This window comes from Helianthus annuus, chromosome 4, assembly GCF_002127325.2.
Source record: "Helianthus annuus cultivar XRQ/B chromosome 4, HanXRQr2.0-SUNRISE, whole genome shotgun sequence".
Lineage (NCBI taxonomy): Eukaryota > Viridiplantae > Streptophyta > Magnoliopsida > Asterales > Asteraceae > Helianthus > Helianthus annuus.
The window spans coordinates 5,029,868-5,057,449 of NC_035436.2; the positions used below are offsets into that span (position 1 = coordinate 5,029,868).

General features: G+C 37.6%; 1 protein-coding gene and 1 non-coding gene across 4 annotated transcripts; one reads left to right on the forward strand and one right to left on the reverse strand.

The window, feature by feature from the left end:
• The first annotated feature begins 8,894 nt into the window (after positions 1–8,894).
• TRNAN-GUU lies at positions 8,895–8,968 on the forward strand. The gene has a single exon. It is a non-coding gene; the product is annotated as a tRNA-Asn (tRNA).
• Positions 8,969–9,867: 899 nt separating this feature from the next.
• LOC110935599 (activating signal cointegrator 1 complex subunit 1) lies at positions 9,868–27,434 on the reverse strand. Of its 3 annotated transcripts, XM_022177975.2 has the most exons (14): positions 27,252–27,434; positions 25,313–25,397; positions 24,435–24,538; positions 23,057–23,094; positions 22,711–22,778; positions 22,282–22,346; positions 20,749–20,878; positions 20,543–20,655; positions 13,923–13,988; positions 12,488–12,578; positions 11,731–11,798; positions 11,582–11,619; positions 10,252–10,450; positions 9,909–10,065 (listed from the first exon to the last, which is right to left on the reverse strand). In XM_022177975.2, exons 2-13 carry the CDS (start codon positions 25,368–25,370, stop codon positions 10,279–10,281), a joined length of 1,011 nt encoding a protein of 336 aa, XP_022033667.1. In that variant the 5' UTR covers positions 25,371–25,397; positions 27,252–27,434; the 3' UTR covers positions 9,909–10,065; positions 10,252–10,278. The 3 variants fall into 3 exon arrangements, with proteins under 3 accessions (XP_035845568.1, XP_022033667.1, XP_035845569.1); XM_035989675.1 differs by having other exon boundaries at positions 9,868–10,450; positions 27,252–27,416; XM_035989676.1 differs by lacking the exon at positions 13,923–13,988 and having other exon boundaries at positions 27,252–27,416.
• Positions 27,435–27,582: the final 148 nt, after the last annotated feature.

Here is a 27,582-nt window from a genome sequence, read left to right on the forward strand (position 1 = left end):
GGAAACAAACTTACTTTATCTTCCCTTGTATTGGGAAACCCTTTTTAGTTAATTACTGTTTATACGGAATGCAACCAACGGCACTAAACGCAACTCTATCACTCAAGTCCCTACTACATAATACCGATTAGTCGCCGGTGCCAGGCGAACGGGTTATTAGTTGATAGCGCTATTTAGGTCTTACCAGCCTCACACCGTGCCATGGTATGGGATCGGTCGTGAACTAATGTACTCAGGCATCCGTCAATGATGATAGAACATTGACATCGGGGCATCCTGCGGAAACGCATTCGGTTACCTAGTGTTCGGTATTGGAAAAACAGTTTAGTCGCTAACTTTTGGGGTAGCTCCCCATGGCATGTATAAACGGATAAATTAACTGGTGAAACAAGTTTTTGGTAATTAAAACTGGACAACTAGTGAACTCACTCAGCATTATTGTTGACCCCCTTTACTGCATGCTTTGCAGGTGGCCAGTGACTGGAGCAGCTACTTGGGATGTGTAGTGGTCGTCTGCCCGTGTGTTGGGCATTTATCATGTTTACCTTATGAACAATGTTTGAAACTGTTAATTATGCTTCCGCTACATTTACTCTGAACTTAAGACTTGAACTCTAAAACTTAACACTTGCTAATCGTATGGTTAGTAAGTACTACTTTTGTTATCAATTTAGTTATTCAGTATAATTGGTGGCTGGATCCTGGTCAGTCACGCCCTCGAAGCGGTTGTCATCCGCGGGTGGATTTTGGGGGTGTGACAGATTGGTATCAGAGCCATTGGTTATAGTGAACTTGGTTTTAAAAAGGGGAAAAATCTTTTTGAGAAAAACCAGACTATAACCCGTGACTCGTGACGACACTACACTCCAAGTACAAGGCTCGACTTATCTGACCTCATAGCTCGGACCCATAGTTACTTGCTTGGTTGTCTTATGCTTTCCGCTTTACTATACGTACTAGTTTGCCTGATTAGATAGATACATCTTCTCTCTTCTATCTTATTCTCGCTATGTTGCGACATCACACTCATACTATGTTTTCTGGTTATGAAGACAATGAGTGGACGCGGACGAGGAAACGTCAACATGACTCAGGCTCAGTTCACTAGCCTGCTCAACACTGTGGCTGCAGCTTTCGCAGCTCACCCTATAGGTAAACTCGATGCTTTAGGATGTTTAGATCCTACCGCCACATCGTCTTTTCGCCTCTAAACCTATTTCGCTCCTCACAACAGGTCAGCCTGCACCTGTGCAACCACGTGTCTGTACTTTCAAGACCTTCATGGATTGCAAGCCTCTTCCATTCAGTGGCACTAAGGGTGCCATAGGTCTCCTACACTGGATCGAGAAGGTCGAAGCTGTTTTCGCTGTCTGCGAGTGTCCCCCTGCTAATTGGGTGAAGTTTGCTACTGGTACTCTTGAGGGAAGCGCACTTTCATGGTGGAAGGCGCAAATTCAAATGCTTGGTTTGGAGACTGCTAACGCTACTGCGTGGGAAGATTTCAAGGATATGATCAAGGAAGAGTACTGTCACAGGGATGACATCCACAAGCTGGAAAATGAGTACTATGAACTCAAGATGGTTGGGTCAGAGATTGAGACCTACACCAAGCTGTCCAACGACTATGTTGCTCTTTGTCCAAACATGTCCCGACCTATGTATCGAAGGATCGAACTGTACATCAAGGGTCTGGCTCCAGAAATTCGAAGCCATGTAACTTCAGCCAACCACACTACCATTCAGCCGATCGTGCGACTTGCTCACAAACTCACTGATCAGGCTGTGGAAGAGGGCAGGTTGCCCAAAAGGATCAGTGCCGCGGAAGGAAGTTCTAGTGATGGCAAACGAAAGTGGGATGGAAATCAGGGCAAGGATGCTAACCCTACTCAAGCCCCAGCTCAGCAAAGGAAGACTGACAACAACAAAGGCACTCAGCAACAGGGTGGCTACCGGGGAAACTACCCTAAGTGAAACAAGTGTAACAGGCACCACAATGGGGCGTGCAACAAGGGTCAGTGTCAGCGATGCCACAAGATGGGGCACGAAGCAAAGGATTGTAGAAGTCAGTTCCCAGCAAGGCAGAATCAGCAACAACCCCAACAGCAACAGCAGCAGGGAAACAACAGAGCATGTTTTAAATGTGGGGCAACAGGGCACATGCGAAAGGATTGCCCTGAACTGAATCAGAATCGCAACAACAATCAGGGAGCTGGGAACAATGAGCAGAACAACAATGCTGGGAATGCAAGGGGAAGAGCTTTCGTGATTGGAGCTGGAGAAGCAAGGAACGATCCCAACGTCGTGGCGGGTAAGTTCCTACTTGATGATCGTTATGTTTCTGTGTTATTTGATTCCGGTGCCGATGCCAGTTATGTATCCCTTCGCATTAGTAAGAAACTTAAGCACCCGCCTGCATTATTAAGTTCTAAGCATACCGTCGAGATAGCTAATGGTAAGAACATCGAGGCCACGCATGTGATCCACGACTGCACCCTAGAATTGTCTGGCCACACGTTTAGTATCGATCTTTTCCCTGTCAAACTTGGAAGCTTCGACGTCGTCATTGGTATGGATTGGTTATCCAAACATCGCGCTGAAATCCTCTGTCAAGAGAAAGCAGTTCGTATACCTCGCCGTTCTGGTCAGCCCCTCATCGTTAAAGGCAACAAAGGTGGAGAAGTCACAGGCATTATCTCGCTTCTAAAAGCCCAGAAGTGTTTGCAAAAAGGGCACACCGCTATCCTAGCTCTCGTCACCAATACCCACGAAAAGGAAAAGAGGATTGAAGATTTTCCTGTAGTACGCGACTATCCCGAGGTATTTCCTGAGGAACTACCTGGACTCCCTCCTCATCGTCAGGTCGAATTTCAAATCGAGCTAGCTCCCGGAGCAGCACCCATAGCTCGTGCACCGTACCGTTTAGCCCCTGCAGAACTGAAGGAACTCTCTACGCAATTACAGGAACTATTGGATAAAGGATTTATCCGTCCTAGTTCATCACCCTGGGGAGCCCCAGTACTCTTTGTCAAGAAGAAGGATGGCACATTCCGAATGTGCATCGACTACCGTGAGTTGAACAAAGTTACCATCAAGAATCGTTATCCTCTCCCGCGCATCGACGACCTGTTCGATCAGTTGCAAGGATCGAGCTACTATTCTAAGATTGACCTGCGATCAGGCTATCATCAGCTGAGAGTTCGTAATGAAGATATTTCCAAGACTGCATTCAGGACTCGTTATGGTCATTACGAGTTCCTCGTCATGCCTTTTGGAATGACTAACGCACCTGCAGTGTTCATGGATCTTATGAACCGCGTATGTAAGCCTTACCTCGACAAATTTGTGATTGTGTTCATCGACGACATTCTGATTTATTCGAAAAGTCAAGAAGAGCATGAACAGCACCTACGCCTTATCCTCGAACTCCTTCGCAACGAGCAACTGTACGCCAAATTCTCTAAATGTGACTTCTGGCTTCGAGAAGTCCATTTCCTCGGCCATGTAGTTAATAAGAACGGAATTCACGTCGACCCCGCTAAGATCGAATCGATAAAGAACTGGCCTACACCTAAGACCCCCACTGAAGTTCGTCAATTCTTGGGCTTGGCAGGCTACTACCGCAGGTTCATTCAGGGATTCTCGAAGATTGCACAACCTCTCACGACACTCACTCAAAAAGGCGTCGCCTACAAGTGGAATGCAGCGCAGGAATCTGCTTTTCAGAGGCTTAAGGATAACCTCTGTAGCGCTCCTATTCTCTCGTTACCTGACGGCACTGATGACTTTGTGGTTTACTGCGATGCGTCCATTCATGGACTCGGTTGCGTGTTAATGCAACGCGAGAAAGTTATTGCCTACGCCTCACGACAACTCAAGACGCATGAAAAGAACTACACGACGCACGACTTGGAACTGGGAGCAGTGATCTTTGCTCTTAAGATATGGAGACATTACCTGTACGGTACCAAGTGCACTATTTACACCGATCACAGGAGTCTCGAGCATATCTTTAGGCAAAAGGAATTGAACATGAGACAACGTCGATGGGTCGAACTCTTGAATGACTACGAATGCGCCATCAAATATCATCCGGGCAAGGCCAATGTCGTGGCAGACGCCCTCAGCCGAAAGGACACTATACCAAAGCGCGTGCGAGCACTACAACTTACCATCCAGTCTAACCTCCCTACCCAGATTCGAAATGCTCAAGTTGAAGCATTGAAGCCGGAAAACATCAGGGCTGAATCCCTGCGAGGATCGAGACAGCAACTAGAACAGAAAGAAGATGGTGCTTACTATGTAACAGGGCGCATTTGGGTTCCTCTCTATGGAGATTTACGTGAACTCGTGATGGACGAAGCCCACAAGTCCCGCTACTCAGTACATCCTGGCTCGGACAAGATGTACCACGACTTGAAGACTACGTATTGGTGGCCTGGTATGAAGGCCCACATAGCAACATACGTCAGCAAATGCTTGACTTGCGCGAGAGTCAAGACAGAATACCAGAAGCCGGCAGGCCTACTCCAACAACCAGAAATCCCGAAATGGAAATGGGAGCAAATTTCCATGGATTTTGTTACAGGGTTACCTAGATCTCAACGCGGAAATGATGCTATTTGGGTAATAGTAGATCGGTTGACCAAGTCCGCGCACTTTCTGGCTATTAAGGAAACCGACAAGTTCTCTACCTTGGCAGAGATTTACTTAAAGGAAGTAGTTTCGAGGCACGGAGTGCCAACCTCAATTATTTCCGACCGAGACGCTCGATTTACTTCGGAACTGTGGCAAGCTATGCACAAATGCTTTGGCTCACGTTTGGATATGAGCACTGCTTATCACCCGCAAACGGATGGACAGTCCGAACGTACCATCCAAACCCTAGAAGACATGCTTAGAGCGTGTGTGATCGATTTTGGCAAGAACTGGGAGAAGCATCTACCGTTAGTAGAGTTCTCATACAACAACAGCTACCACACTAGTATTCAGGCAGCACCTTTTGAGGCATTGTACGGTCGTAAATGCCGGTCACCTCTCTGCTGGGCGGAAATCGGTGATAGTCAAATCACAGGCCCAGAGATGGTGGTAGATACAACGGAAAAGATTGCCCAGATCAGACAACGCATGGCGGCAGCTCGTGACCGTCAGAAGAGTTACGCTGATAAGCGTAGGAAGCCATTGGAATTTCAGGTCGGTGACCGGGTTCTACTTAAAGTCTCACCCTGGAAGGGTGTGGTTCGCTTTGGTAAACGGGGCAAGCTTAATCCGCGATATATCGGACCATTCGAAATTACCGAGAAGATCGGTAAGGTTGCTTATAGATTGAACCTGCCTGAAGAACTGAGTGCGGTACATAACGTTTTCCACGTATCTAACCTGAAGAAGTGTTTGTCGGATGAAACACTTGTGATTCCTTTTAAGGAACTAACGATTGACGAACAGCTACACTTTACTGAGGAACCGATTGAGATCACTGATCGAGAGATCAAAATCCTCAAACGTAGCCAGATACCTCTTGTACGAGTTCGTTGGAACTCGCGACGTGGCCCAGAGTATACCTGGGAGCGGGAAGACCAGATGAAGCACAAGTATCCCCAGTTGTTCCCTAACGAAAACCCCAGCACTGAAGCTACGAACGAATTTCGGGACGAAATTCCAAACTAACGGGGGGATGATGTGACACCCCGTTGAAACGCTTTTACTTACACTAGCTTGACAGTGGCTGCCTTAACTTTCGGGACGAAAGTTCCTAAAACTTGGGGATAATGTGACACTTCGGATTTTCCCGGGAAACCTTTTGTGATGTAACTTACGTGTATATATGTTATTGAATGAAAATCTGAACTATTGTGTTACGTGTTATGCGTGTATATGTAATTGTGATAGATATGTGTATATATATATATATACGTGTGTTATATTAGCGAGCCGAAACCACAACCAAACCCGAGACCCGACTCGAGACTTAGGCCGGTTTGGGCCTTGTGACCGAGAAACCCAATCCGGAATCCCCCTAGCCCAACTCGGAACATTATAAAAACCAACCCACCCCTCCCTTAACCATTTTTACAACACTCATCACACTCTCCCTCATTCACTCTCTTCTTCACTAAACCCTAAAACCCTAGCACAACACTACAATCCCTCTTCTTCTTCTCGGGTTCAACCAAATCAAGAACATACTCGGCTTTAGCTCGGAACCACCAACCGGAAGCTCATTCATCGAACCCACACACCTTGAATCTCCACCGGTTAGTGTTTTGTTGATTAATATGGTTCTTGATTATTATTAGTGGTATGTTAGATAGCATGATTATTGGTTTGTGTTTGTTGATGTTGATGATTAAAAAGATGCTTGTTGTTTTGCAAATTATTGTTGATTCCGGTTTGTGTGTATCTCAGTTTGTTAAGAAGTTTGGATAGATTGTGGTCATTATAAATGTATGTTTCGGATATGTGCTAATTGCTTGAATGATCATATTAAGGGCTCGATTATGAGGTTTTAAGTGCACGGTTTTGGGTTTTAGTAGTATGTCTTTGTTTGAATGATTTTCAGCTTATTAGGAGGATTGGTTATAATTATTGCTTGAATATTATGTAAAATGATGATGATGAACATGAAGAACAATTTGAATGCCTTTGAAATATTTTTGAAATGTGTATATTTGATCTGTTTTGGCTAATGATCAGACAAACAAACATGTTTTAGTGGAAATGGTACATATTGGTTTCATGAAAATGCATTTCTATTGGTTCGTACAAAATGACAGGTTCTAGAAAGTCTTCATGTGCACGTAATCACGGTTGCGAGTCGCAACCTTTGGTTGCTACTCGAAACCACAGCAGGATTTGTCGAGATCTCCCGGTTGCGAGTCGTAATCAACGCGTATCGATCCGATTGCGAGTCGTAACCACAGCTGCTTTGTCGGAACCGCCGGTTGCGAGTCGGAATCTCTGATTGCGAGTCGCAACCAAAGCATGACGAACCGAGACCTCGGTTGCGAGTCGCAACCTTGGTTGCGAGTCACCCTTGTCTCGACTGGGCTGTTATTGGGCCAATGTACTTGTTGGATTGTCTGCTAACTGGACTGTTTGTGTATCTGTTTCTAGTTAGGCCCAATAACCCCACTGTTGTGTGTTGGACTTTCTGTTGACTGGGCTGCATATATACCTGTTACTGTGGTTATTTGCATTTATGTTAAGTGTGTTTTATACGTGTTTACTTGTACCCAACTTGACCCATACTTGGTAACCATGCTAGGACGTGGTGACCAACATACTTAACCAAGTAACGTATCATACCGAGCAACCCAAGGTGAGTTCACAACTTAAAAGCATGCGTCCCGGTGGTTTGGGACACGAGACTGAAACAACCCTATCCCCTTGTAAAGGGGATACCGTCTACATTCCTTCCCTAGTTATTGGGAAACAAACTTACTTTATCTTCCCTTGTATTGGGAAACCCTTTTTAGTTAATTACTGTTTATACGGAATGCAACCAACGGCACTAAACGCAACTCTATCACTCAAGTCCCTACTACATAATACCGATTAGTCGCCGGTGCCAGGCGAACGGGTTATTAGTTGATAGCGCTATTTAGGTCTTACCAGCCTCACACCGTGCCATGGTATGGGATCGGTCGTGAACTAATGTACTCAGGCATCCGTCAATGATGATAGAACATTGACATCGGGGCATCCTGCGGAAACGCATTCGGTTACCTAGTGTTCGGTATTGGAAAAACAGTTTAGTCGCTAACTTTTGGGGTAGCTCCCCATGGCATGTATAAACGGATAAATTAACTGGTGAAACAAGTTTTTGGTAATTAAAACTGGACAACTAGTGAACTCACTCAGCATTATTGTTGACCCCCTTTACTGCATGCTTTGCAGGTGGCCAGTGACTGGAGCAGCTACTTGGGATGTGTAGTGGTCGTCTGCCCGTGTGTTGGGCATTTATCATGTTTACCTTATGAACAATGTTTGAAACTGTTAATTATGCTTCCGCTACATTTACTCTGAACTTAAGACTTGAACTCTAAAACTTAACACTTGCTAATCGTATGGTTAGTAAGTACTACTTTTGTTATCAATTTAGTTATTCAGTATAATTGGTGGCTGGATCCTGGTCAGTCACGCCCTCGAAGCGGTTGTCATCCGCGGGTGGATTTTGGGGGTGTGACAATACGTAGGTGTGGCTTTTTACTATTCTTTAATATTTTTATAATATTTTCATATCATCATTAGTTTTAAAGTATATTATATTTCCTTTTATAAATATTAATATACGATGTTTAATAAAATTTGATGTATGTCATTGTGACATGTTTATTTTTATATATGTATAGACATAAAGTTTACTCAAAACCGAGTTAAGAATAATAATGTATAAATAATCAAATCACAAGCATTCATGTCATTAAAGTTGCATTGTGGTTTAGATTTTTTGAAGTGAGCTATTTACCTTTTCTTTTTAGTAATAGAAAATAATGTTTAATAAATTTTGAATATAGTTGTATTGGTAATAGAATTTTTTTAGTACTGTACAACTTATGCTATAGCGAGTTACACTGACCGAACTAATGTCCGACTGAATAACATGCGACATGTGTTTCTATAGTTTTCGATCAATGTAAAACACGTGTCGATATATTTTTGAGCGTATCTCTATTGGTAGTTATATTGAGTAAATGTATAATACCTATAGTTTAACGAACCGAGTCGATGCCGGCCGAAAGCCCGCCGCAAAGCGCGGAATTCCAACTAGTTTTATACAAAGACATATATAGGTGACAATTTAGATACCTAGCAACTAGCAAGTGCATCTTTCACATAGGGGAAGCATCACATGTAGATTTATTTATAAGATGATAAAAGTAAAAAACTAACAAACAGCTGGAATAGCTCAGTTGGTTAGAGCGTGTGGCTGTTAACCACAAGGTCGGAGGTTCAAGCCCTCCTTCTAGCGAACTTTTTTTAAATTAATTTTATTATAATTTAGAAATTTAATAATCATTAAATACAGGAAATTTTTTTCCACTTATGTTTGTTAATATTTAAAGTTCCCAATTGTCCTTTTAGTAAAGTATTTTGAGGATTTGATCATTTATCAAACAGAACCGATTTATATGTTATTATATAATTAGATAAAAGATTAAATACAAATACCTTTAACGTACGAACTAAAGGTTTTCCTAAAAAAACACGGTGACATTTTCGTAATTATTTAACTCGTAGTGTAATTATCAAAATTACTTTACAAATGATCTTGTAGGGTAATTTTGATCTTTTAGGGTAATTTTGAATTGTATGTTATTTGATAAACTTGTAGAGTATTTTAAATACAATTGTAGAGTAATTTTGATAATTACCCTACAAGATCATTTTACAAAATTACCCTATAAGATCAAAATTACCCTACAATATTATTTGTAGAGTAATTTTGATAACTACCCTACAACTAAAATAATTACAAAAATGTCAAATGTAATTGTGATATTATCTTTATTAAAATAATTACATGTTAAATCACAATTTGTTACATTGATAACGGAAATATGAAAAATCTTCTAGCTTCTTACGTTTCTGTTGTTGAAGTTAAGGCGATTAAAATGACATGTTGCATCTTTGAGACAAAAAGACTACATAAAAAGAAAATAAGACATCGTAGACGATCACGAGGAAGTCGAGTCACACACATGGGGCGTAAACGACACGAGTTTTTCATGAGCTACTCTAGACGGGCTCGCTACAAGCTCGAATCAAGCCGAGCTTATATTGAAGCTCCTTTTAATAAACGAGCTTAAACCCGAGTTTCTCATTTTATACTTGACTAAGCTAAGTCTAAATCTAAACAAGTCTATTATATTAAAGTCCAAAAGTTTATATCACATGAATTTAACTTTAGAGGCCTCCACAAATTTAGACACTTAGATAAGTTTACAAACAAATTTACACACTTAAATAAGTCCATTCATCATTCAGACTTCAGTGCAACATCTTAACACGCGGAACTGATCTCCGAATTCAAACACAGATCGCTGAAAAGATTCAAAAGAACATCACCAAAAGCAGTGGCGGATCTTGCCCGTTTAACGTCCCAGGGCCGAAAGACACGGGCACTAAAAAATGTCCGGGCCGAACATAGTATATATAAAAAATTTCGATCGAAATGCGGAAAATTAGCACTATGGCCGAAAAACTTGCCAGGGCCGTGGCCCTGGCACAGGCCTTCTAAGATCCGCCCATGACCAAAAGGAACTAATCCGCTCGCGTGTTTCAAGGGTTTAGGGGAATAGAAGCACAACAATGGTAGTAACCATTGTCATCGTACTTAAACCTTTGTGAAAGATGAACTTCAGGAATAGCATATTCTCCCCATTCTTCGGAACCATAGTGATTTATAATGCCTCGAGCGTCAAACGGGGCAGCCTGGTCACCTGGATATCTCCTGTACAGTACAAAATTCCCAACATTTTTATCCATACTTCTATTTGTAAACTACTACTTCATCTGCATTAGCAACCCATGTATGTAACTGATTTTTATTGAGAAAAATGCCCGGATAGTCCCTGTGGTTTGGTAAAATTTCACCTACAGTCCCTACCATTCTAAAATTACAGCTATGCTATCCCTAACGTCCAAACTAACCCCATCCACGTTAGGGACTATCCGAGAAAAGAGTGTGCATAAGTTGGGGAGCATAACTGTAATTTTAGAAAGATAGGGACTATAAGTGAAATTTCACCAAACCACAGGGACTATCGGGGCAATTTTCTCGATTTCATTTATACTTGCTCTTAAAAAAAAGCATATATACTCATCATTTGACAGATTTTTTTTTTGGTAGAAATCGGTTTAAATGAAACCATAGCTTATAATGTAAGTTCAATCTACGGGTTCCCGAGTCACATTTAATAGGGGGAGGGGAAGAAAAATAAATTAAGAGAGAAAAGGGATGTGATTTTTTTCGTGTTCCCGAGTTTAATGAAAAGTAAAGGAAAAGAGAAGAAATCAAGCATTTTATGTGTTCCCGAGTTAGGAGGAAAATAAAAGAAAGGAACAATTTTACCATTATACCCTTTAAACATAAAACATTTTAATTAGATATGAGGGCAATTTAGTAATTAATAATATTTTCTCTCCTAATCTCTCCAATTTGGAGGATGAATGTATGGACAAATTTTCTTCCCTTTTCCCTCCTTTTCCCTCCCATCCTATCCTTAAAAAAACTCGGGAATATGGTTTTTTTATATTTTCATCTCCCCTCCCCCCCCCCCCCCCCCCCCGCGTTAAAGGAAACTCGGGAACAGAAATGAGAAAAAAATTGAATATTTGAAGAAAACGCCCTTAATTTTTTTTTTTTTTTTTTTTTTTTTTGAAAAGAAAAAAATGATTTTGATGGAATGTCAAAATGCTATAGGTTCAAATTATTGTTTTTTTTTTTAAATGAAGGGCACTTTCATTATTTTAAATATTTTTGGTCGAAAGATATTTAACGGAAACAAGATGCAAGCTTGTATGAAATAAGAAATGTAAAATGAAATGATTACAAAAACATAGAAGTGGGATTATATATAACCTTGGCCTTTGTATTGTGTTCATCACTGTCACATGCAACTGCATTGTAGTAAATTTTAAAAATTAAATATAAAAAAAAAACAATACCATTTTCTATAATTGCAGTAAGAAAATGAAAATAACCATAAACTAGCAAGTAGTATAACATACCTTTAATTTATATTTGGCGTCTCCCTTAAGAACAAGGCCTCCTTTTGTAAAAGCATCAGTGATGATTTCTTAAAATAGTTCAGGGATAATACTAAAAATCATCATTATTTCAAGAAAAAAGCCACATGATATTTCATTTTTTTGCTGCATTTGACAAGTAATATTTTTTTCCATAAAATAAGAAGATATGATGGAAATTTTGCAAAAATAGCAAAATTTTACGTCGTCGTCATTATTTTCTTTTTCTACGGAATATCTTTCCTAGTTTTTTTTTTTTAATTTAAAAAATAATAAGAAACCAAAGTAGCAGTTATTGAAATTTGAATTGGAAAGTAATAAATTCGAATAGTGCAAAACTGCCAAAAATGTGTGAAATTGTTATTTGTGCAAAAAAAAAAAAAAAAAAAAAAAAAAAAAAAAAAAAAAAAAAAAAACTGGAATAAATGATTAGTTGATAGTATCTTGCTTATTTATTCAAAAAGCCAAAAACAAATGAAATGAAAATGAAAATTTAAACTAAATAGGTGCATATAAAAGAGGGGGGGGGGGGGGATAATGCACGGTCCTCCCAACCGCCGGAGTGATCCCACTCCGGGAGCCGCTAACCGACCAAGCTAGCTCTGCGGTGAATTCCCCATGCCAAGTTCTTACCCTGGGCGACATATGCCACTCCCAAGACTCGAACCCGGTACCTTTGGGAAGAGGTGGGTGTCGGTGGCCAACTGGGCTACCCTAGTTGGTTAGAAAAGGTGGATACTGCACGCACGCAAAAGTCTTTCATCGCCATCTACTACTTCAACAGGAAGATAGAGAATATGAGCCTTTTCAAAAGAACCTTTCAAGCAATTCTGTAAGGAGAAAGAATGAACTAATAAGCACAAAGAGAATATAACTTAAATAAATACAACCTCCTAAATTGCTTCTATCCATATCTAAAGGTTGCTATTGTAATAATATTGTTTTGTAATCATAATTAAAGCATTACTAAAATGATATACTTTATTTGTTAAATGAACAAAAAGTGTTTACAGGTTAATCCAACCCTACCGGCCCGTTTCGTCACTTACTAAAAATAAACTTTTTTAACCCGAAGCCATTTTGACCCATTACCTCAAACTACCCGTGCGTGCATCTTGTCACCCAAAGTCTAATTTAATGCATTCAAAAATCCATATGGTTTCTATTCAAATACTTTAATAATAGTTGATACATAAATAGCCTATATAATATGACTAGGGGTGCAAACGAGCCAAGCGGCTCACGAGTTGCTCAAGATCGGCTGAGAAAAAGCTCGAAACGAGCCGATCCTTATCGAGCCCGAGCCGAGCTTGAGCTTAAAATAAAGCTCGTTTATTTATCTATTTATCGACCACGAGCTTATCTTATCGAGCTCGCAAGCCTAAATGAGTAAATTATTTCTATTTTATATATTGATTAATAGGGGTGGGGTTCGGCTACAAACTCCATTTTTCCTACAAAGTGCACAAAGTCATAAAACACCACAATTTCAGCCATAAAACACACTTAAAACCCACAAATAACATAGTCAAGATCACTAAAACACAATATCCAAACCCTAACATTCCATAAAAACTTCAAACACACCAGCGTAGAACTATGAATATGAAACACAACATGATAATCAACATAAAACACACTAATGTTAGTCATTCGATATTATAATCAAAGCCTTATCATCCAAAACACAACACAAAACCCACAAATATGGCGTTTTAGTAATTTTCACTTTGTTATTTGTGGGTTTTGAGTGTATTTTTGGTTGACATTATGGTGTTTTATGACTTTTTACACTTTGTAGGAAAAATGGACTTTGTAGCCAACTCCCACCCTGATTAATAGATAATAAACGAGCCGAGCCCGAGCTTGAGAAACTACCAACGAGCCGAGCTCGAGCCTCAGGCTCGGCTTGGCTCGTTTGCACACCTAAATATGACCTGTTTCAACCCGAACCCATTACCCAACCTGCCCGACCAGACTGAATCAGATCGCATAATCAGATATGCTTAAAGCTAGGGATAGTTAATAGATGTACATAACCATTCCTAAATATAGTCTATATAGTTGACTAATTGACTTAATAACTAACTTATTCACAATTCTGCTAAGCTAACCAACTGACTTAACTGCTAAAATTCCCACCGATAAACCGACATGTATCAAAAGATTCTTACCAGCCCCTTAAGTTTAATAGATACAGGTTGGCCACCTAATGCATCCATTACTTCCGCTTCAATTCCCTGAGTGGTAATATCGTAATAAGGGGTTAAGTTATTTTACAAAGGCTCCTAAAAATAAAAAGTGTAAGAAGGCATTACTGAGTGACAAGTGTCCAAGAACTTAAAACCTAAACCCACTACAGCACCACTCAAAACCTAAACACCCACCACCACCCAAAAACCTAAACCCCCCACCCCCGGCCAAAAAAAACTATACCTCACCAAAAAAACCTACCCTCCCCCCCCCCCCCCCCCCCCCAAATATAAAATTAAAAAAACCTAAAAAAAACTAAACACCCACCCCCACCCCACCCCCACCCAAAAACCTAAACCCCTCCCCCCTCGGATTTTTTTTTTTTTTTTGGGTGGGGGGTTTAGGTTTTTTTTGTTATGAATTATTGAATCGGTGGATGACAAAAGCACACAGTAAAAGTGCACAGTAAAGGAAATAATTCGAACGAATTATAATTTATAGGCCCCACCAGTTTTGTTTTTATTTCCTTTTCTTTTCTATATAAACAGCATTCGATCTTGTGATTATAGATACGAAACAAGAGAAAATATTCTGTAATAAAGAAGAGAGGATACTAAGAGAGATATATTTCATATTGAGGAAGTTTTGATCTCTAGTTTTATAACACGTTATCAGCACGAGCGCTGTCAACCAAGCAAATCAACAAAAGCAAAGGAGCTATTACCATACTCAATGTAAGAATTTCATATATTTAAATATATATACATATATATAGGTTGAAAGCCTAAGGGTGCACCAGTGAGTTGCAAAACCATACACCTTTAGGATGATCTTTTAGATCCCGTTTCTCCTTTATATATATGTATACTTATAATATAGTTCTATGATAAATTAAAATTAGTACAGAGGACCTATTGCTCTGGAGATATAATAATCATGGGACTACTAACATTTATTTATGTACCTAACATTTTTGTTTATGCATCTAATATTTATTTATGCCATATAACATTTACTAGCTACAGTGAACTGTTTCAAAACGTATCATGGAAGCCTTAACCAAACGTATGGTGTAAGCTTAAATTTTCTTATCTATATAAGAAACTCACTACTCGAGCTAATCTACACATAAGCTACAACTTCTGATATAATTCAACTCATACCCAAAATAACCCATACCCAAACTTTTCTTAGTTCAACAAAACCAAATATTCAAATGGCAAATCTTCCAGTAGCATATGCTGAATCTTCAAATGCAGCAAACATTCATCGATTCCTTCGGTTTACTGATTTACCCAATCGTGAGAGGTATCAAAAACTCAAGAATCTTGAAGTTTTTTCTATTAGCGGTATTGATTGGTATCAGATGGAAATGTTTGATCCAAGTGGTTTACTGGCGAGATTACTACCACCTAATACGCCCTGGCGTCGTTTCTTCGACATCCTAGAACCGTCATACGATGAACTTGTATATGAGTTCTTGTCCACTTTCTATTTCAAATATGATAAAAGTCTTACCGATGAATCTATTCATTTTCGACTTTGTGGACAATCTTATAATATGTCATTAACAGAATTCGCAATTCATCTGGGCATATATACAGATGAAGAAGTTAAACAACCTATTTTTACGGAGGCATCAACCTCTTATTCCCCTGAGGAAATGAAAGAATACTGGCTAAGCCATTCATCGAAAGAGTGGTGTAACAATAATAATTCTATGAAATTCATAGACCCTCGTTATCAATATATGCATCGTGTTTTAGCCAACACTATCACGGGGCGCAAGAATAATCAACATAGGGTTAGTGCTACCGACCTTTTCCATCTGCATAGTATTTTTGAGCAAGTTCCTTGTAATATTGCCCACGAGCTTGCTACATATTTTTTAAATCAACAAACAAATCCTCTGAGAAGTCTCATGGGAGGGTCTTACATTACAAAAATAGCAAAATCATTAGGTGTCTTAAGTAATCAGATTATCCAAGGATTATCTCCACCAAAGGCATCTGGGATTGTAAATTTTAACTCTGTTAGGCTAACCCCTGTTCATAATTATATACTAAATCAACCATTCCAGTCGGAGGAAGCTCAAGTTATCTTAGAAAGTACCTCAATACAAAATTTACAACAATCATTGTTGCAGCTTCCTCAACCGTCTTTTTATCGATTTGATCTACAACCACAGCTGCCACCCGTACAAGAACATATTACAACTAACCTATCTCAACCGAACATCTTACAAAACATCTCACCTTTAGTTTTCGAGGAAGATTCAACGATGCAACAAACTTTGTTTGATGAAAACATGATATTCCAAGAGCAGTTAGCATCAGAATCATTTTTGCAATCACCATTACCCCAACAGTTTTTCCAATCACTATTAAACGAAGTAGAACAACAACTGCCACCAATTAATATAACAGAATCATGTACGGTACCTCAATTGAATCTACCTTCAGATTCAATAGGAGTCGAAGTGGCTAGGTTAAACGATCAGATTCGAAATTTGTCTAAACAAATAAAACGACTGACAGAAAGAAATAAATGGTTGGAAGACATGCTAAAACAAATAGCTAATAGTATGCAACTAACTCTACCACCTTCACCACCTTATGATTCTGAGTCTGAATTTGATTCATTATATGATGTAAGTTTGTTCAAATCATAATAGACTATCAAATTATTATGATTAAATTGTTTTACATTCTATTTTGTGTTTTTACTTACAAGTAATACATATATGATCATAAATAAGAAGTTTATGAATCATAATCAGTTGGCATGACCGGTTAGACCACACCGAGTCAATGTTGATGTAAATTGTATTGAAGAACTAGAAGATTCTTCAAGTTGGTAATTAGCATACAATATTTTCTCTTAAGGGAAATTCATTATTTACCAACCAAAGTAGGGTGAGAATCCCTAAATATTCTGGAAGTGATTAAAGGATATGCATATCCAACATGATACCGTTTAGTGTTTTTAAATCGATGCATCGTCTAAATGGTTATCAAATCCACAACCTGAAGTTTGTGTGATTATGGCTTAGCTAATGTGATAGCAAGCATATTATTCCAGATTGATATAATGATTTTGATAATAAATCAATTTCACATAATGATCATTGCAATACACGTAAAACTTCATGTAGTTTGGACATGATTTATTAAGACAATCACTGGATGTGTTTGCAAAGTGTATGATCATGAGAGCAAAAGTTCATGTATCAATTCACATCAAGCCCATAAGTTATAATTCTCCCCATATAGTTGGTTTTTGGTCAGGAACCAAAGATGTCTCATCAAAGGTTATGGTTGTGCGACATATATTAAAACTCACCGCACAAAGATGGGACTTCTAAAAGGTTTGAGAATATGTTGGGTATAAACAATCGTCTGTGATTGAATACTTAAAGCCATTAGTGAGAAATTCGTTTATGGCTCATTGGTTTTCACTTTAGTAAATGAATGTTCCCAACATTAGGGGGAGATAACAAGCAGTTGGAAAGTGAAAAGTGAAATGAACTATCATGTCATCTTGATCCTCAGACTATAAACTATGAACTAGAAGGTTAAAGTATAATTCACTTACCAGTATTAAAGAACAAATTACCAGACAAGTTCACTGACCTAAATAGAGTGACTAAGTAAGTCACATAATCAACTGCTTATGCTCCAGTTATATTTGTGTCCCAAAAGGACACCACATATTTTCTAATGAGTCTATTGCGCGCCTGAAGCGTGAAGCATGGTAGACTAGTCGATTATAGTAATACAATTCCTCGAAAGTTGGAGCAACTAAGTAAGATGGTCAAGTCGAGGTGATATTAAAAAGGTCTCTTGAAGAGACAATAGACATGATGGTTCAAGAAGAACCTCAGGTACCTGGAAATAAAGAGATCTCGATAAGTTGTATCATGTCTAACATGTGTATGGAATCGAAATAAAAATCGACGTCGTTATACTTTTGTATATAATGAAGCGCTTAAAATGATCAAATGATAAGGATCAAGATTTAAGATCTGCCTATGAATGAATATTAAGAAATGATTGATCAAAATAGAAAGACGCAAATAAGGCAGAGTATAGTTCTCTAATGAATTCTGGACCAACAGTCCATATAACTGAAGTTGTAAAATATGCTGGATACAAAAGTGTCTTTTACGCGAATCATGTTAAAATCAAATTAAGTGATATAAGGCAAAGTTGGTGGCACAAGTATTTTCGCAAAGATCTATGACTGATTATGAGGAGACGTATTCTCCGGTGGTGAATGTATTGGTTTTCCAGTATTTAAATAGTCTGGTAATATAAAGAGAATTGATACATGTCTTATGAAAGTTATGAATTACTGGATACTAAATGTTTACATGAAAGTCCTCAAGGATTTAATTTATTAAAATCATGTAAAATAAGTTCTCGAGAATGATATGATTGTTGTATACAGATTCATATTTGAATACGTTGAATATAATTGGAACTCCTGATGAGTATCCTAAAGCATTTAAGTGCTTATAAGGTTAAGTGAAAATATCTTATGGATATAATTCTTGTGCACCAATAAACATACATAGAATACATGTACTTGGTGATTATGGTATCTCAATGTACAATGTATAAGCATGGTACAATATGTATTATACAAATGATGCAAGTGTTCAAGACATCTTTGCATATGATGTAGAAATCAATGAGGAGGTTTATGTAATAGAACTCCTAAGAGTGCATGCATATACATTTCAAAGTGAAAAGAAGTAAGTGAATGATTGTAAATGTCTGAAGCTTTGGTTTCAAACCTCATGAATGTATCTTTATAAACTTAAAAAGATAGTATGGATAAAATAGTTGGATTGAGTGTTGTACAACTCATTAGATATTATGATAAAGAGCAATATGAGTTTGATAATATCATCCATCTTTATCAAAAGTCCTCTCCTAAAAGTTCACTATAATCCCAGTTTACAGTGATGATATCTGGGCACCATCGAGAGAATCTGTCGAGCTTTTAGAGGGATAATTGTTGAAAGACCTTGATATAATGTAATTTATTGTTCGACCTGTAGTTCAGGCATGAGGGTAAGTCCATCTAGAATATATCGGGTCGGTTTTGGTATGAACAAAGCTTATCTTTTATGTACGTTAAAGGTTATTCAGTCACTTGTTATAACAGATGACTACTTTGATCTCCTACCAAAGTTGAGATTCCGAGTCAAGAAATATTATAGATAATCACAATTGTGCACTAATATTTCTTGCTAGCTATTCACGCTTATATATATATATATATATATATATATATATATATATATCTTGGATGAATTTATTGGTGTGATATCACATGTGTCAAGCAAGGAGACATTAGAATATGTAAAACAAATATTTCAATACATCTAAGGGAATGTAACAAATCACAGTTATGGATCTTATGATATTTATTTATAAGAAGAGGCACTAGAAGGCTCATATGAAGATATACAACTTTGCGAACATAAAGAATTACGCATCAAGGAATGAAGTGGCAAAATATTAACTAAAAGATCTACGCAGAAGGCTTAAACGATACATAATGAAATTAGGGGGAGTATTACAAGTTACACTCTTATATACCACCAAGATTTTTTCGAGACTTTATTAAAGACAATCAAGTCGAGATGAGATATGTCCAATCCAGCAACAATTCATCCGATCTTTTCACAAAAGCACTACCTACAGCAACTTTCAGGAAACACGTTCATGACATTGGCATGCGTCACGTATGGAGAATATGATGCCTTACAAATTGCAACTTGAGGGGGAGCTATAGACTGCACTCTTTTTCCCTTAGCTAAGGTTTTTTCCCACTGGGTTTTTCTTTAGCAAGGTTTTTAATGAGGCAGTACTTAATTACCCCAAAGTTTGCAAAGTGTCATCCAAGGGGGAGTGTTATGAATTATTGAATCGGTGGATGACAAAAGCACACAGTAAAGGAAATAATTCGAACGAATTATAATTTATAGGCCCCACCAGTTTTGTTTTTATTTCCTTTTCTTTTCTATATAAACAGCATTCGATCTTGTGATTATAGATACGAAACAAGAGAAAATATTCTGTAATAAAGAAGAGAGGATACTAAGAGAGATATATTTCATATTGAGGAAGTTTTGATCTCTAGTTTTATAACATTTTTCTTTTTTTTGTAGTGGGTTTATTTTTAGGAGCCTTTTACACTTCTTATTTTTAGGTTTTTAGGAGTCTTTGTATTTGAAATAGAGTTAATTACTGTTTTTGTCCCTGTGGTTTGTCAAAAATCACTATTTAAGTCCATTAGTTTAAAAATTGCGATTTCAGTCCCTGTGGTTTCACTTTCGTAACCATTTCAGTCCCTGTGGTTTCACTTTTGTAACCATTTCAATCCATTTATTCTATTAGTACAAGGACTGAAATGGTTACGAGGTGGACTGAAATGGTTACGAAAATGCAACCACAGGGACTGAAATCGCAATTTTTAAACTAATGGACTGAAATAGTGATTTTTGACAAACCACCTGGACGAAAACAGTAATTAACTCTTTGAAATAAGTATTTCAGTCAACCAAGAAAGTTTGACCAACTGAACTGACCTTGAATATCTTAACAGCAGCATCAACTCTCTCCTTGTTCCACAACTTGAGCATGAGCACAGTTAAGTGAAGTGTTTGTAGCTTAATAAAGATGGATTCATCTATTCCCAGTTCTGTTGTAAGCAAATATCAGATATTATTAAAATCACGTATAAATGTGGTAGTTAAGTTTGGAATCATATAATTAGCAACGGGTTGAAAGTCACCTGAAGGGTTTGGATCATTTGTCCCCAATACTGAATTCTGAAAATTGATAAGCTTATCAACCAATCGGGGATGTGTAGCCAGTGGAAGTGATATGAAGTGAGTGTGGTGAAAGCCTGGGCTATTGACACCCTGTTCAAAATCATGTTTGAGTAATTAGGCATCCAGATCATGGTTATAAAACAAGGTTTCCAAGGCTGAATACTCCCTGAGTAGTCGCTACAAGGTAGGCTGCCGATGCGACTTTCTTTGATTCCGCTTAATTACTCGAAATCAGTCAAAGCGGTCAACCTTGGCCAAAATCGTATCTAGTAGGTCAACTCGGGCCGAGTTTGACTTAAAAAAATAATAAAACATAATGTCTATGCTTATCATATTAAAGAATTAATATCATTTTCACGTATTTTGTTCTAGATATTAGTAAATTTATGTTATTTGACATATATATAATTTCCAAAAACTAATTTCTTTATACTTTAACATGTCCGAGTACTCCCCAAGTACTCTCTGCTTTGGCCGAGTACTCTCAACTCCCCGGTCGACCGACTAGGGAGCGCCTAGCGACTTTTGCAACCATGATCCAGATTAAACATAACTAGCTTTTTATATCGCGCGTTGCGGCGAAACCGAGCAAATGATAATGTAAAACAAACGTGATTTGAAAATAAAGCATGTTGTTTAGAAAGTCAAACCATTAGAACGATTTAGTTTATCATCGTACCGTTTTATGATACCAAATAAATACTTTATTTTGAGTATAACCTCGTTTTAACAAAACTTATAAGTTATAATGGAATGTCAGGGAAAAAAATCAAGCACACCTACTTACTTAAGTTTTTAGAAAAAAAAGTTATAAACGTAACTTATTAAAGAAGTATCAAATTAATCGATAAATTAATATATGTTAAAAAAAGAAAAAAAAAACAATTATTGAAAAAAAGGTAAAGGAGATAGATGTTAAAAAAAAGAAAAATATGTTATTAAAAGTAAATATAATAATAAACTATTATAATTATAATATATTAAATAATAAAATAATAAAAAACTATATACTATTATAAAAATAAAATTACTGTTTATCGTCCCTCGAAATCAATATATATATATAATAGAGGTAGCAAATGAACTGGTTGGACGGGTCAGGTAACAAGTCAAAACAATGCGGGTCAAAACGATTCGAGTCAAAACAGGTTATTTTTATTATTATCTTTTACTAATTAATAAGATATAGACTTGGGATTATAACTATATAAGATAATCTGGGGCCCAAGGTGTTTTATGTATAAATGGGGCACTAGGGTTGTATTTTAATTTTTTAATCATCTTGAATTTGATTAACTAATTTGGTATTTACCAACAGGGAGAGCTAATCGACCTCACTAACATCGATAAAACCTTTTTTTTTAACGGCAAACAATCTCACGTGTAAACCCACCCTGCTCGGGGCTATGTCCAAGGTCGACTCCTCAACCGCCATGAGACCGTGCACTTATGTTTCACAAAAGAGGTGTTGGATTCCATGATTGGTAACTAACCTCATCAATTAGGGGTCGTATTTTTTCCAAAGCTCTACCCACACACTCAGAAGTGCCTCCAATGGCTGCAAAAAATCCTCGCTAATAATTTTCCACAATAAGACGAATGCGTATGTCATGACTACAAAGTGTAACGAATACACAATTTATATTTACAAATAATACGCCCTCAACCGCAGCAGCAACCATACCCAGTAAATCCCACAAATAGCAAAGCTGCTGGTGGGATTGGGGGGGGGGGGGGGGATTTACTGGGATGTAGTCTAACCTTACCTATGTTCATAAGGGGAATGAATGCATAAATTGTATACGAGAAAAAGGACTTTTTTGTAGAATAAGATAAAAAGCTTGTGAAGAAAATGACAAATGCATATTTTCATAGGGAGTTCATACATGCTTTATGGTAAATAAAAAAAAAAAGAAACATACTTAATGAGTATTCGTTTGTTGACGATGGATATACTAGTTGCGCTCCCGTTTCCGATTCAATCAAACTCCTGCAAATGGTTTAACGGAATTACATTTAATGCTACACCTACACAGTTACACGTATGTGTTTGTATTTGCATCCGGAGTTAACTTCATAAGGAGTGGGGTGGGCCAAAAATTCCGAAATCTTTTACAAGAAAATACATATATAACTAATTTGGTTCATCCCAACACTCTTTGCAAAAGAAAATTCTTTGTGACCTTTACGAGGCTCTTGAATTTTAGTGTTGTTTGAGCTTCACTGATTGCAACAAATATAATAAGTGTAAGTTCCAAAAAGGCGTACCATTTCCTTTGGAGGAAGCGAGACAAGAAAGACCCTACCTATATGATATAGAAACCAATGAGAACTAAATACTATAGCAAGAGAGAACATGCGAAAAGTACTTTCATCGGTTTAGCCTTATTCAAAATATCCCCTCTATAACGTAACAATATGAATAAATACTTATAGCTCAATATTTATGACCATATACTTGGAGAAAATATATCAAAGACCATTCAAAGAGTGCCATTAACTTCCCTGTCGTTTGTCCACTTTTTTCATTTTAGGCCAAATTTCAAAATTGTGCCATTTGAGATTCTCAAAACGTGTCATTTCAGTCCAAAAATCAAACTCTAGTTAAAAAACTCAGTTAACTCAGGGATCAGGGACGAAAATGGCATTTTACTTTACTATTATTATTATATACAAGCACACAATCTCTTTCACTCCCCCCCCCCCCCCCCCTCTCTACATCACCACCATCACAGCCACTGACGCCGCCACCACCCACCAAAAAACCACCTGTAACAACCAACACCCACCACCTATTAAATATGCTTTGAAACATCAAAACACTAAGGCAAGCCATGTGTATTCACCATGTAAATCCCTCAATAGCCGTCTAAACAACCACCACCACCACCATAGAAACAGGTGAATCCATGCTCAAATCCCAATAGATCGTCGATATTTATGTTTTCCAACACCCTTGGAGCCTGCAACTAATCTGATAGATGGTAATCAGGCGGCAGGTGTTGGTGTTAGACCCAGCAGAGGACGGCGGCGCAGGGTTCGAGTGGTGAGCGGAGGAGGCAACAACGCAATGGTTCGAGTGGTGAGCGGAGGAGATGACGGCGCAAGGGTTCCGTGGTTGTGCAAGTCTTCGCCGGTGGTTATCGTGATGGTGGGAGCGGCAGGCGATGGTGGGGGTGGTTGTCGGAGGTATGTGTTGCGGTGATGATGCAGTGTTAGAGAGAGAGATGAAGAAAACTAGACACACACACACAAAGAGAGAGAGAGAGAGAGAGAGAGAGAGAGATGAGAGAGACGAAGATGAAGATGGCGGTGGCGGCAGTGGTGGTGGATGTGGTGGTGGTGATGTGGGGGGGGGGGGGAAAGAGACTGTGTGTGTGTATATAATATTAAAAAGAAGTTTAAAAATAATCTGGAGTAAACTGCCATTTTCGTTCCTGAGCTAACATGGACAAACTACGGGGACAAAAATGGCATTTAACTCCCATTAAAATCTTAAAATTTCATTTACCTTATGTAGTTTATTCTGATAGGAACATGAAGTTGGGTGTATTTATCATATATTCTTAGCTTTAATTCCAGAAAAAAGGTAACAAACTTGACACAAAAACAAGAAAAGCAACAAAGTAGAAAATTCAAGCTTCACCTCCATAGAAATTGAATGTTGGCCTGTAGAAGACACCATCATGCTATTATTTGGTTCAGCCAGTTCAGTACCTAATGCGGCTCCCCCATGGCCAGCTTGACTTGCTAAACCGCCACATTAAATCAAAGGCATACAACATTACAACTCATTTTAAATATGAATATAAGATGTTACTTATTTCAGGATATCATGTAAAGCAAACCATCGTCACCACATACATAGAACATATTAAAGATCTACATAAAACATGTTAAGGAGAAGGGCCGAAAGAGTGATGCAGGGGCGGAGCTTTTATACATATTTTCGTATTGAGTTAAAATAAAAGTAAAGAATTGGGCTATTAGTAACTTTTTTTATAATTGTTTGTAAACTTGAAGTGAGTTCAAATAAAGTCTGAAACTAGTTTTTATATAAATGAAACTTGAGGGTTCAAATTCAATTTTTTTTTATGTGTAAGAACGGGTCCTTTGAATAAATGAAGATTATTTAGTTTTATTTGGAGTTATTATTGTTTGACCCGACCCGAATCGAATAGCCAACCCGAACATATAACCTGAAATATAGTGATAGGAAAATTTTTTTTGCGTCCCATGACTTTCCGCCCCCGCGAAACTTTTGGTCAACCTCCGCCACTGGAGTGATGGGAGGGGGTGTTTATATGTGCATTTGAGGCCATTATTGCAGGCTTTAAGTTGTAATAATCAATTTGAATTTGGTAAAAGAATTTACAATTTCGATTTTTTGATTGTTAGGTTTTAAAATAGTCAGGTTTGGAAAAAGCATGGAAGAAGTAACCTTATAATGCAAAATCACAGTAATCTCTTAGAAATCACACAACCAAAATCTCCGAAAAATCAACATAAATCATAAATCCTCACCTTCTGATGAAGAAGCCTGCATAGAGGCCGGCTTCCTTATGTTGTTTCCACCAACCATTTTATTACCACCGGTTGAGTAGCCTTTCTGCCATTAATTAGAACAGCAGAGTCAATCTTTCCAATCGTTTGTAAACAATAATTGATGAAAAAAACACCAAAAATATACGGGTCTTAAGAGAAAAACAGTAATTATATTCAAAATGCTACAAAAACAATCAAAATCTACTAACTTTAAGAACAAAAACAGTAATTATAAACTAATTACATGCTAAGAACAAAAACAGTAATTATAAACTAATTACATGCAAAATGCTGAAAAACATGCAAAATCTACCAATTTAAGAACAGCAACAGTAATTACAAACTAATTATATTCAAAAAGCTAACAAAAACACTAAAATTTCTACCGTTTTTATTAATGGTTGTAGAACAAGGTTTCCAAGGCCGAGTACTACCCGAGTAGTCACTACAAGGTAGGTTGCCGAGGCGACTTTATTTAACTCCGCCTAATTACTCGGAATCGGTCAAACGCGGTCAACCTCGGCCAAAATCGTATCTAGTAGGTCAACTCGGGCCGAGTTTAACTTAAAAAATAATAAAACATAATTTCTATTGCCTATCATATTAAAGAATGAATATCATTTTCACGTATTTTGTTATAGATATTAGTAAATTTATGTTATTTGACATATATTTAATTTCCAAAAACTAATTTCTTTATAGTTTAACATGTTCGAGTACTCTCCGCCTAGGCCGAGTACCCTCAACTCCCGGTCGACCGACTAGGGAGCGCCTAGCAACTTTTGCAACCACTTTTTAAGAACAAAAACAGTAATTATAAACTAATTACATGCAAAATACGAAAAAAAAAACACACACGCAAAATCTACCAATTTAAGAACAGAAAGAGTAATTACAAACTACTTATATTCAGAATTCAGAAAGCTAAAAAACACTCAAGTATAAGAACGTAAACCGTATTTATAACCTATATACATACATTCTGCTAAAAAACAACCAATTATAAGAACAGAAACAGTAATTATAACTTAATTACATGTAAAATGCTTAAAAAAACACTCAAAATCTACTATTTATAACAGAAACAGTAATAATAACCTAATTACATGCAAAATGCTAAAAAACAGGGGCGATGCTTTGAAGGGGCCGGGAGGGGCGCCCGACCCCCCGAACTTTTTGGCCAGCAGTGTTATATATGTAGTTTTCGTATGGAAATTTTTGGGTATATATGTTTTCGACCCTCCGGTTCTATAGAAATTTTTGTGTATATTATACGTTTTCGAGCCCCCCCCCCCCCCCCCCCCCCTAAAAAATTTTCAAGTTTCGCCACTGCTAAAAACACTCAAAATATACTGATTGTGAGAGCAGAAACAGTAATTATAACTTAATTACATGTAAAATGCTTAAAAACACTCAAAATCTACTGTTTATAACAGAAACAGTAATTATAACGGTTATAACCTAATTACATACATTATGCTAAAAAACACTTAAAGTCTACCAATTATAAGAACAGAAACAGTAGTTATAACTTAATTACATGTAAAATGCTTAAAACAACACTCAAAATATACTGATTATGAGAACAGAAACAGTAATTATAACCTAATTACATGCAAAATGCTAAAAAAATCACTCAAAATCTACCGATTATGAGAATAGAAACAGTAATTATAACTTACTTATATGTAAAATGCTTAAAACAACTCTCAAAATCGACTGTTTATAACAAAAACAGTAATTATAACCTAATTACATGAAAATGCTAAAAAAAACACTCAAAATCTACCGATTATGAGAACAGAAACAGTAATTGTAACCTAATTACATGCAAAATGATCGTTATCGAGTAAATTACGATCGATGATTCATCAATTTAACCTAATCAGTGTGAAGAATTAAAAAAAAATCGCTAAACCTGAAAGTAGGGCACTGATTTCGATATCCGATAGGCGATTGTGGAATTCAGAGCAGCTTCTACTCTGGAAACACGAATTCAACTTGTAAAAATGGAGTCAATACATGCATTTGCAGGTGTGTGTGATTGCTTGGTGAAGAAGTCATAGTGATACCATGGGTGCGCATTTTAGCCTAGCCGCCACGGTTATTTTATATTTCAGCGCGTAGGTGGACCACTATAACTTTCAAAATTGTAATTTGTTATTAAACTAGTTGATGTTTCGCCCGCGTTGCGGGGCGATAGCCGAATAATTCTCAATCAATTAAAAAAATACTACTATAATTTTGCT